Source organism: Jaculus jaculus, chromosome 2 (genome assembly GCF_020740685.1).
Source record: "Jaculus jaculus isolate mJacJac1 chromosome 2, mJacJac1.mat.Y.cur, whole genome shotgun sequence".
Lineage (NCBI taxonomy): Eukaryota > Metazoa > Chordata > Mammalia > Rodentia > Dipodidae > Jaculus > Jaculus jaculus.
The window spans coordinates 164,863,120-164,875,509 of NC_059103.1; the positions used below are offsets into that span (position 1 = coordinate 164,863,120).

General features: G+C 39.6%; 1 protein-coding gene across 4 annotated transcripts in view; it reads right to left on the reverse strand.

Moving 5' to 3' along the window:
* The window catches only part of Rad54b (RAD54 homolog B), a 140,234-nt gene that overhangs the window by 125,871 nt on the left and 1,973 nt on the right, over positions 1–12,390 (reverse strand). For all 4 annotated transcript variants that reach the window (XM_045144691.1, XM_045144692.1, XM_045144693.1 and 1 more), the window contains exon 2: positions 8,042–8,192. In XM_045144691.1, coding sequence (XP_045000626.1) covers positions 8,042–8,176 — 135 coding nt within the window. In that variant the 5' untranslated portion in view covers positions 8,177–8,192. The remainder of the gene's footprint in view (positions 1–8,041; positions 8,193–12,390) is intronic.

A 12,390-nucleotide genomic window follows, 5' to 3' on the forward strand; every position in this document is an offset into this window, starting at 1 on the left:
TAGTTATTTGAGAGAGAGAGAATAAAGCAGATACACAGAGAGAGAAAAAAACAAATGGGCACACCAGGACTTCTAGCCACTGCAAAGAATTCCAGATGCACAGGCCATCTTATGCATCTAGATTTACATGGGTACTAGGGAATCGAACCTAGGTCCTTTGGCTTTGCCAGCAAGTGCCTTAAAGCTTATTAATAAATAATTATAATAATAGATTAAGAATAACGTTTATTTTTTAAATGTTTTGGGTGGGTATACTGGCACACACCCTTAATCCCAACACTCAGGAGACTAAGGTAGGAGGATCTCCATGAGTTCAAGAAAAGCCTGAAACTACACAGTGAATTCCAGACCTGCCTGGGCTAGAGTAAGACCCTACATTAAAAAAAAATAATAATACATATATATATATATATATATATATATATATATATATATATATATATATATATATATATGAGGAGAAGAGAGAGAGGGGATGTGGGTGTGCCAGGGCCCTGCAAATGCAACAAAGATTCATGGGCCACTTTGCACATCTGGTTTTATGTGGATATTGAGGATTAGAACCCCGGCCAAAACTAAGCCAACCAGGCTTTTTTTTTTTTTTTTTTCCAAGATACGGTCTCACTCTAGCTCAGGTTGACCTGGAATTCACTATGTAGTGTGTCTGGGTGGCCTTGAACTCTCAGTGATCCTCCTACTTCTGCCTCCTGAGTGCTGAGATTTTGCAAGTGAACACCTTTCACCACTGAGCCATCTCCAACCCCAACGATAATTTTTCCATTTGTTTGTTTTTTGGGGTAAGGTCTTGCTCTGGCACAGGCTGACCTGGAATTCACTATGTAATTCAGGCTGGCCATGGACTCACATCCATCCTCCTACCTCTGCCTCTGAAGTACTGGGATTAAAGGTATGCAGCACCACACCTGGCCCCAAAGAAAATTTCTTAAAATATTCTTACAACTCAGTAAAAAGCAACTAACCCAGTTCTTGGAAAGACAAAAGATATGAACAGAAAATTCTCCAAAGAAGTTATATGCCCATGTAAACATGCAACATTAGCTACTAGGTAATAAAAAAACTAAAATTATGAGACATTACTTTACTTAGTAATGTAGATATACTCAATAAGGTGTGGACAAATGAAAACTTGAGCTAGGGAGATGGCTCAGCAGGTTCAATTCCCCAATACCCATATAAAGCCAAACACACAAAGTGGTACATACATCTGGAGTTCGGTTGTAGTTGCAAGAGGCTCTAGCATGCCCATTCTCTCTCTTCTCTCTTCCAAATTCCAATCAATTAAAAAAATGAAGCCAGCCAGGCATGGTGGCGCATGCCTTTAATCCCAGCACTTGGGAGGCAGAGGTAGGAGGATTTCCATGAGTTTGAGGCCACCCTGAGACTACATAGTAAGTTCCAGGTCAGCCTGAGAGAGAGCAAGACCCTACCTCAAAAAGACAAAACAACAACAACAACAAAAAGAAGCCAAATATGGCGGTACACACATTTAACCCCAGCACTCAGGAGGATGAAGTTTGGAAAATCACTTTGAGTTCAAGGCCACCCTGGTACTACAGAATAAGCTCAGGTCAGACTGGGCTAGAGTGAGACCTTCCCTCACAAAATAAAAAAATCTGGTTCTGGGTATGATGGCTGCATAGGAGTCACATCAAACCAGCCTAGGGAGAGATGTAAGCAAAACCACAGCAAAATATACTTTTCTTCTGAAAAGTGAAGGTGTATAGGTTATCAGCCACAGAAGAGAAGCAGGAGATACCAAGATCTACCAGAAAGGAGGAAACTGGCCAGGATCTGTGTGCCCGCCCAGCCCAGTGCCCAGCTGCAGGAGCAAAGACCAAACAAGGGGATTTTCCAACCTAGTCAAACCTGAAGGGGAGACAGCAGAGATCAGCTAAGGAGCAGCTGAAAAGGATACAGGTGGGACCAGCTGAGCAGTTCCAGCACAATTCTAGGCTTCCTGCATTCTCCCATCCCCCAACCATCAGAACCATGAAACTCCAGAGAACACATTCAGCTCTGGTGGGAGGGCATCCAGCTGTACAGCTGGTCAGAACATCATCAGCTCCACAACACAGAGAGATAGAGGTGGGCACTTAGCATTGGCTAGATTGGAAGCCACCCCAAAAAGTAATGAGGCCTATTAGCAAAAAAGCAGGTACAAAGGCCTTCACTGGCTGATCTCTCTTTCCATGTCAGGGCAGATTATGAGTTACATATTCTTGGTTGGCTTCACCATTTTCAATTAAGCTGTATTTGGGAGTTGACTGTTGTTGCATTTGATGCTTTCAGATTCATAGGGCTTTTGTCTTTTTCTTCTGTCACTATTGGGGGCAGGTTCTGATTCAGACCCAGGCGGACCTGGAACGCATTTTAGAACAGAAATCTCAACCTCCCAGAAGACAGGATTAAGGGTGTAAAGCAACACACATCCTTAGGGATTTTGGCTTTATAAGTTTATCTGTTTGTTTCAATCCCCCCACTTGCATACTCTGTGCTGGTTTTTATTAAATGTGTATATTGCTCAGTGGAATTTTAGAATTTTGCCAGTAAAATGTCCACCCAGACCACTAGAATACTTAATAGCAGGCAAACTCAACACCTAGGATTACTTCCGTGGTTGGACTGGGATACAAGAGCTACACTTGGCACCTTAAACTCCTACTCTGAAGGTATGTGAAGTTGGATTTCCAAGTCTTAGAGCACCACAGATAATTAGAAAACCCAAGCATCAAATCAACTCAGGATGCAAAAATCACTACAATACAAGAAACACAAAGAATCAAGACAATACAACCCCACCAAAAATTAAAAACTCCATCAGAAATGACCCCAATGAGACTGTTTTAGATGAAATGCATGACAAAGATTTCATAAAAATGATTTTATCTACACCCAAAAGAATCAAAGAAGAAAACAAACTCCTGAAGGAATTCCAAGAGAGCACAGGAAACCAACCTAATGAAATAAGGTCATTATAAGTCATGAGTAAGGAAATAGAAATACTGAAGAAAAACCAGGCAGAAATTCTAGCACTGAAAAACACAGTTAATCAAAAAAAAAAAAATTAAATAAAAAAAACTTCATGGAAAATCTCACAAGTAGAATAGATGAAGGAGAGAACAGAATATCTAAACTAGAAAACCAGGTGGCAGATCTAATACAGTCCAAAAAAGAGAAAGGTAAGCTAATAGGCTAGTAGGAATGTATAAATGGGAATTTCAAGATATTCTGGACACTATGAAAAAAATCAAACATAAGAATTCAGGGTATAGTAGGAGAAAAACTACTATGTTGAAAACGGCTAGTATGCCTTTTGGGGCGTACTAGGCGTTTTCAACAAAATCACAGCAGAAAATTTTCCCCAGGTTGGGAAAGAAATGCCAATGCAGATACAAGAAGCTTTTAGAACACCAAACAGACAAAATCTGGAAAGAACCTCCCCTCATCATGTTATAATTAAACTAAACTACCAAACATGCAAACCAAAGAAAATATATTGACTTCCGGTTAAGATAGCAGCGTAGGTACCACACCAAAGCAGCCTAGGGGGAAAAGACCAAAAAAACTCAACAAAATATGCACTTTTACTAAAAAGTGAAGTGTATAGGAAATTAAAACAGCAGCAGAGAAGTAGAAGAGTTCCAGAGCATCCAGAGCCCACACAGCATCGGCTCCCTCCCCTCCCCCACCACCTGTGCCCAGCTCCAGCGAACAGAGCAGCGGTCCCAGGACCTGGCCACACCAACTTGAACCGACATCGGGACCCAAGCAGGAGCAGAGTCTGGCAGCAACATCAGTGGCTCTAGCACTGGCAACAGCGGACCCAGCAGCAGTGGATCCAGGAGCAAGAGCTGCAGCAGCAGCAGCAGGTCCAGCAGCAGAAGCTTGAGCAGCAGCAACAGCGTTTCCAGCAGCGGCAGATACAGCAGCAGCAGCAGCAGCAGCAGCGGTGGCAGATCCAGCAGCGGCAGCTTCAGCAGCGGTTCTAGCAGCAGGGGTGCTGATTTGCAAGACTACAGTTGCCAGGCTCGGTTTGCTCCACAGGAAAAGCCAGTGTCAAGCTCCAGAAATCAGAACAGCGGCCCAACAACCCAGCCAGCAACTTGACTGAGACCAAGATCATCCAAAAAGATAACTGGGATTGCACCAGGAAAGGGTCTCACTTGGTCACAAGCTGACCTGGATCCCTCAACAGACCAGAAATCTTAACCTCTTTGTTGATAGAGGATCTGGTTGTTATAATATTTACTCTTGCATAAATACTCGGTGCTGTTTTTGATTGAATGTGTACAGTGTTTAGTTAAATTTTAGAATCTACCTGTATTTTATTCCACTCAGCCTACTTGAATACTCCCATAGCAGGGAAACTCAACCCCAAGGAACACCTTTGTAGATACTCTGAGAGTCTTAAGAGCCACACCTAATACCTTAAGCTCCTACCCTGAAGATATATAACATCAGATCAATTGATACAGCTAAGAATACCCAGCTAACTAGAAAATCCAAGCATTAACTTAATCCAAGATGCAAAAATATATACATTATAACACAAGAAACACTAAAAAGCAAGACAAAGAAAATACATTAAAAGCAGTTAGACAGAAAAAGCAAGTCACCTATAAAGGCAAGCCTATCAAGATCACAGCAGATTACTCAACACAAACCTTGAAAGCCAGAAGGGCTTGGAATGATTTATTCCAAGTTATGAAAGATAACAAATGTCAACCAAGATTACTTTATCCCACAAAGCTAGCAATCCAAATTGAAGGAGAAATAAGGACATTCCACAACAAAAACAGGCTAAAGGAATTTATGGCAACTAAGCCACTTCTACAGAAAATACTTGAAGGAATCCTTCATGCTGAATAGAAAGCAAAGCACACAACATGAGGAAAAAGAAAAAATAAACCATACTCAAATAACACTTAAAACAAGAGAGTAAAGGGAAACCAGGAAGCACTACAAAACAAGAACAGTGAGAATAAACACACACCTTTCAATAATAACTTTTAATATCAATGGCCTCAATGCCCCAACCAAAAGACACAGGCTTGCAGACTGGGCTAAAGGGCAAGATCCTCCTTTTTGTTGCCTCCAGGAAACTCATCTCTCAATAAAAGACAGACACTGTCTTAGGGTAAAAGGATGGAAAAGGGTATTTCAAGCAAGTGGGCCTAAGAAACAAGCAGGGGTTGCTATCCTAATATCTGACAGGATAGACTTCAAACCAACATTAGTGAAGAAACATAAAAAAGGTCACTTTATACTGATTAAAGGAACACTCCAACAGGAGAACATTACAATCCTAAACATATATTCACCTAACATGGGGTGAATTTCATCAAACAAACACTATTACACTTAAGATCACAGATAACACCAAACACAAATTTAGTAGTTGACTTCAACACCCCACTCTCATCAACTGACAGGTCATCCATAAACAGAGAGACATCTGGATTAAATGATGTCATGGAACAAATGGTCCTAACAGAACATCCCATCCAAACGCTGCAGTACATACATTTTTTTCAGCAGCACATGGAACATTCTCCAAGATAAACCAAATATTAGGGCACAAAGCAAATCCTAACAAATATGGGAAAATTGAAATAATCCCTTGTACTCTAGCTGACCACAATGAGATTAAAGTACAAATCAGGAATAAGAAAAATATAGAAATTTATGGAGACTAAATAGTACACTATTGAATGAATGGGTCACTGAAGAAATCAAAAAGGAAATTAATAAATTCATAGACTCAAGTGATGATGAGAATACAACATACCAAAACCTTTGGGACAAAATGTAGATAGTCCTAAGAGGAAAATTTGTAGTTCAAAGTGTACTATATTAAAAATTAGAGGGTTCACAAGTAAACAATTTAATGCTTTACCTTAAGGCCTTAGAAAAAGAACAAGGCAAACCAAAAATCAGTACACAGGAAGAAATAATAAAGATTAGGGCAGAAATTAAAGAAATAGAAACCAAAGAATCAATGAAACAAAGAGTTGGTTCTTGGAAAGGGCAAACAAGATTGATAAACCCTTACAAATCTGACCAGAAGAAAGAGAGAAGAGACAAAAATTAATAAAATTAGAGATGAAGAAGACACTATTACAACAGATACCAAAGAAATTCAGAAAATCATAAGGACATACTTTATATATGCTTCTATATTTGAAAATCTGAAGGAAATGGATGATTTCCTTAATTCATATGACCTACCAAAATTAAATCAAGATGAGAAAAACCATTTAAGTAGATCTATAACAAGTATGAAGATCCAAGCAGTTATAAAGTCTCCCAACTAAAAAAAGTTGATGGATTCACTGGTGAATCTTACCAGACCTTCATAGAAGAAGTAACACCACTGCTTCTCAAACTTTTCCATAAAATAGAAAAATAAGGAATTCTACTGAACTCTTTCTAAAAAGCCAACATCACCCTGGTAACAAAGCCAGACATACAGAACAAAAAAAGAAAATTACAGACCAATCTCCCTCATGAACATAGATGCAAAAATTCTCAACAAAATATTGGCAAACAGAATACAAGAATATATCAATAAGATTATTCATCCCAACCAAAGTAGGCTTTATCCCAGAGATGCAGGGATGGTACAACATATGCAAATTCATAAATGCAATACACTATCTAAATGGACTGAGGTACAAAAATCACATAATCATTTCAATAGATGCAGAAAAGGCATTCAACAAAATCAAACATCGCTTCCTAGTAAAAGTCCTACAGAAAGTGGAAATAGAAGGAACATATCTCAACAAAGAAAAAGGTATTTATGACAAACCTACAGCCAACATAATACTAAATGGGGAAAACCTTGAAGCTTTTCCACTAAATTCAAGAACAAGACAAGGGTGTCCAAGGTCCCTACTTTTATTTAATAGAGTACTGGAAGTCTTAGTGTGGTGGTTTGATTCAGGTGTCCCCCATAAACTTAGAGGTGTTCTGGATGCTAGGTTCCCCAACTGATGGCAATTGGACATTAAAGCCTCCTGGAGGGAGTGTATTTTGGGGGCAGGCTTATAGTGTTATAGCCAGTTTCCCCATGGCAGTGTTTGGCACACTCTCCTGTTGCTATGGTCCACCTTATGTTGGCCAGGGGATGATGTCTTCCCTCTGCTCATGCCATCATTTTTCCCTGCCATCGTGGAGCTTCCCCTCCAGCTTATAAGCCAAAATAAACCTTTCTTTTTCCCAGAAGCTGCTCTTAATTGGGTGATTTCTACCAGCAATGTGAACCTGACTGCAATACTTAGCTATGGCAATAAGACAAGAGATACACATAAAAGGGATACAAATTGGAAAGGAAGAGAACAAATTATCATTATTTACAGATGATTCTATACATAAAGGAGCCTAAGGACTTTACCAGCAAACTGTTACAGCTGATAAACATTTTTAGCAAGATAGCAGGATACAAAATAAACACATAGAAATCAGTAGCTATATACTAACAACAAATATGTGGAGGATAAAATCAGGAAATCTCTCCCATTCACAATTGCCTCAAAAATAAATAAATAAATAAAATACCTTGGAATAAATCTAACCAAGGAAGTGAAGTATCTCTACAATGAAAACTTTAAAGCACTCAAGTGAGAAATTGCAGAGGACACGAAGAAATGAAAAGACAACCCATGTTCTTGGATTGGAAGAATCAATATTGTGAAAATGCCAATCTTACCAAAAGCAAAAAGACCCTATTTCTGAACACTTCACATGCCTGGGCAGCAAGGTTACGAAGAAATCAAGCTGGGGCTGAGCTGAAAACCTCCTCCCTGTAAACCAGCCAACTGAAAGTTGGGAAAAGTTGCACTGCTTTTCCCAACTATGGGAGACAGAAGTCATCAGTGGTGAAAACAATGGACACTGGAAGCCTCATGTTTCACCGGCATGGATTCTGGAGAATCGAACCTGGGTCTTTAGGCTTTGCAAGCAAGTACCTCAACCACTAACCCATCTCTCCAGCCCTGATTACTTTTTTTTTCTTTACCTGAAGTAATTTTATATCTGGATTTGTTCTTGAAATCTCTTCATTCAGATTTGGATTACTTCTTCCTGGAGGTATGAATTTTGATCTTTTGAAGGAATTCCCCTGCAACTGACTTGGTGCTGCAGATCTTCTCATCTTCAGCAGTACTAACCTGAAAAATACCCAGAACAAACATCATACATGAGTATCTCATCATTACACCATGACACATTTTAAAAGTTAACAGAAGGTCAGGAGTGGTGGTACACACCTTTAATCCCAGCATTTGGGAGTCAGAGGTAGAAGGATCGCTGTGAGTTCAGGACCAGCCTGAAACTACCAAGTTCAAAGCCAGCCTGAGACTACATAGTAAATTTTGAGCTAGAGAGATGGCTCAGTAGTTAAAGACACTCATTTGCAAAGCCTGATGGACTGTGTTTGATTCACCAGTACCCACATTAAGCCAGATGCTCAGATGGAACATGTATCCGGAGTTCATTTGTGGTGGCAGGAGGCCCTGGAGTGCCCATTCACTCACTCACTCTCTCTCTCAATTACACACACACACACACACACACACACACACATATAAATAAATTTAAATTTTTTTTTAATTAGGAAAAGGGAGAGAGAAAAGGCACACCAGGGCCTCTTGCCACTGCAAATGAACTCCAGACACATGTGCCATTCTGTGTGTCTAGCTTTATATGGGTACTGGGGAGTCAACTTTGTAACCAAGTGGCTAAGTGCTGAACCATTTCCCCAGCCCAAACCAGTATTTTTTGGGGGAAGGAGGATTTGAGGTAGGGTCTCACTCTAGCCCAGGCTGACCTGAAATTCACTACGAAGTCTCAGGGTGGTCCCAAACTCATGGTGATCCTCCTACCTCTGCCTCCCAAGTGCTGGGATTAAAGGCATGCACCACCACGCCCAACCCAAACCAGTAAGTTTTATTATCTTCTTAGTACTTTTTTTGTACATTTCAAATTTTCGACAATTAAGATGTTATCTTTTAATAGGTTGATATTGTATATATGTAAGTACAATGATTGAGATGGGGAGGTAATATGATGGAGAATGGAATTTCAAAGGGGAAAGTGTGGGGGAGGGAGGGAACTACCATGGGATATTTTTTTATAATCATGGAAAATGTTAATAAAATTTTTTTAAAAATTAAATAAATAAATAAAATATTCAAAAAAAGATGTTATCTTTATTATAAAGTACTTTAAATTACCATATGTTGTTAAATCTAAGATACCATCATTTTAAGATGTAATATTATTTTATATAGCTAAGAAAAGGGTTCAATCATTTATATTGCCCTTTATAAATTATTCAGCAACATTAAAATAATAAAATTTGGGTGGGACAGATAGCTTACTGGTTAAAGCACTTGCCTGCAAAGAAAAAGGACCCCAGGACCCATATAAGCCAGATGCACCAAGTGGTACAGGCATCTGGAGTTCATTTGTAGCAGCTGGAAGCCCTGGCATGCCCATTCTCTCCCTCTTCCTCTCTGCATCCTTCTCTCTCTTTCTCCCATTCTCTCTCTCAAATAAACAATTTTTTAAATAAAATTTATTATTAATTATTTTGACTATTAACTATTTAAGGGATGAGAACAGAGATAATTTTCTGTGGTTTCTTACTCAAGTCCAAAATAGATCTTTATTAGAACAATCTTAAAGCACATGAAACTAATGATTTATAAACACCTAAAAATAGTGTTTACAGGACTGGAGAGATGGCTTACCAGGTAAGGCATTTGCCTGTGAAGCCTAAGGACCCCAGTACCCACGTAAGCCAGATGCACATGGTGGCACATGCATCTGGAGTTCATTTGCAGTGACTAGAGGCATGCCCATATTCTCATTCTCATTCTCTCTCTCTATCTCTCTCAATAGATAAATGAATAAAATTAAAAATTTTTTGAAGTGCTTACAAATACTATAAATCAACACAGATTATGCCTTTTTATAAGAGGCAAGCAGAACAGTACAAGTCTGTAGACACGTAATCGACACTATTTGTTGCAGTGTTGGTGAATGAACCCAGGGACTCAAGTGTGCTAAGAAAGCACTCCACCACTGAACCACACCCCCAAGCATGACACAATGTGAAACAAGTAAACATTAAATTCTCCATTTAGACTCAGTTATTTAATGGTCAAATGAAATACAACAATGAAAATTAAAAACTTAAGGTTGCTGGATGTAGTGCCATACATCTCTAGTCCCAGTACTCGAGAGGCAGAGGTAGGAGGATCATTGTGAGTTCCAGGCCACCCTGGACTACATAGTGAATTCCAGTTCAGACTGGACCAGAGTGAAAACCCACCTATAAAAAGGGGCTGGAAAGATGATTTAGCAGTTAAGGTGCCTGCCTGCAAAGCCGAAGAACCCATGTTCAATTACCAGTACCTACGTAAGCCAGATGCACAAGGTAGCACAAGCATCTGGAAGTTGTTAGCAGTGGCTAGAGGCCTTGGCGTGCCCATTCTCTCTCTATCTGCCCCCTCTCTCTCCCAAATAAATTAAAAAAAAAAAATTTTAAACTATATAAAAAGGAGACAGCTTGGGGCTGGAGAGATGGCTCAGGGTTTAAGGCACTTGCTTTGCAGAGCCTGACAAACCAAGTTTGAGTCCCCAATACCTACATAAAGCCAGATGCACAAGGTAACCTATGCATCTAGAGTTCAATTACTGTGGCTAAAAGTCCTAACAAAGCCATATTCTTCCTCTGTCTCTCCCTCTCTCTTTCCTTTGAAATATTTTCAATTTAAAAACATGGGAGGGAGCCGGGCGTGGTGGCGCACGCCTTTAATCCCAGCACTCGGGAGGCAGAGGTAGGAGGATTGCCGTGAGTTCGAGGCCACCCTGAGACTCCACAGTGAATTCCAGGTCAGCCTGGGCTAGAGTGAGACCTTACCTCGAAAAACAAAAAAAAAAAAAAAAAACATGGGAGGGAAAAAAATGGGTGTGATGGCACACACCTTTAATCACAGCATTCAGCAGGCAGAAGAAGGATCTCTTTGAGTTCAAAGCCACCGTGAGACTACATAGTGAATTACAGGTCAGCCTGAGCTTAGAGTGAGACCCTACCTTGAAAAACACAAAACAAACAAACAAAAAAGGAGGGGCTAGAGAGATGGCTTAGCGGTTAAGGTGCTTGCTTATGAAGCTTAATGACCCAGGTTCAATTCCCCAGTAACCATGTAAATCAGATATACAAGGTGGCATTCATCTGGAGTTCATTTGCAGTGGCTAGAGACCCTGACATACCCATTGTCTTGCTTCCTCTCTCTGTGCTTCTCTCTCACTCTCATAAATAAATAAATAAAATATTTTTTTAAAAGGAGAAAGCTTGCTGAGCCTTAAGCATTCGTCACTGGTTCCTCACTGTCGGGCTAAATGTGACAGCAAATAAACCCTTCTCCCATAAATGGATTTTGGTAAATACAATTTTTTTTTAAGATTTTTATTTATTTACCTGGGGGGAGAGAATAAGAGAAAGGAAGCGGGTACACCAGGGTCCCTGGACACTACAAACACAGAGGTATGCACACTTTGTGCACCTGGCTTACGTGTATACTGAGGAATTGAAACCGTCAGGCTTCTCCTAGAAAGTACCTTTAACCAAGAACCATCTCTTCAGCCCCTAGTCTTATTTTTGTAAGATATTTTGTCTCAGCAAGAGAAGGTAGCTAATACAGAACTCCACATTTAGTCAGACTCCCCTGAAACACTGAAAATTTTCAATAGCAGTTAAGGTGTTTGCCTATGAAGCCTAAGGACCCAGGTTCAATTCTCCAGGTCCCACATAAGCCAGATGCACATGGTGGCACATGCATATGAAGTTCATTTACAGTGGCTAGAGGCCCTAGTGCACCCATTCTCACTCTCACACACACTCTCTCTCCAATAAATAAATAAATAAAAATGAGTCTTAAAAAATTAAATATTTTTTTTAAATTTCAATAGCACCTTTTTAAGGGAACACCAGAAAAGCAGTATCTAGAAATATCAACATTAGAAATGCAAAAAAAAAAAAAAAAAAAAACCACTACAACTATTATTCTACTTAGGAATGTTCAACTTGGGGCCAATTATCTAAACTCTCACTTTCACTAGTTTATTATTTATATAATTTAAACACTGGAATAAATGCTAAGAATTTCTTTCAACACTAAATTCTAAGAATGATCACCCTAAATCTTACATCTAACACATGATTTCTGATTTTTCATTCTAGTTATTTGGTAAAGTTAAAAACATAATGAAGTTGAGAACGTACCATACAAGAAGCACACACTGGTGGTTAACACAAACTCTGGAGCCAGCCAGTCTGCCTCTGCTAGAATCCTATCT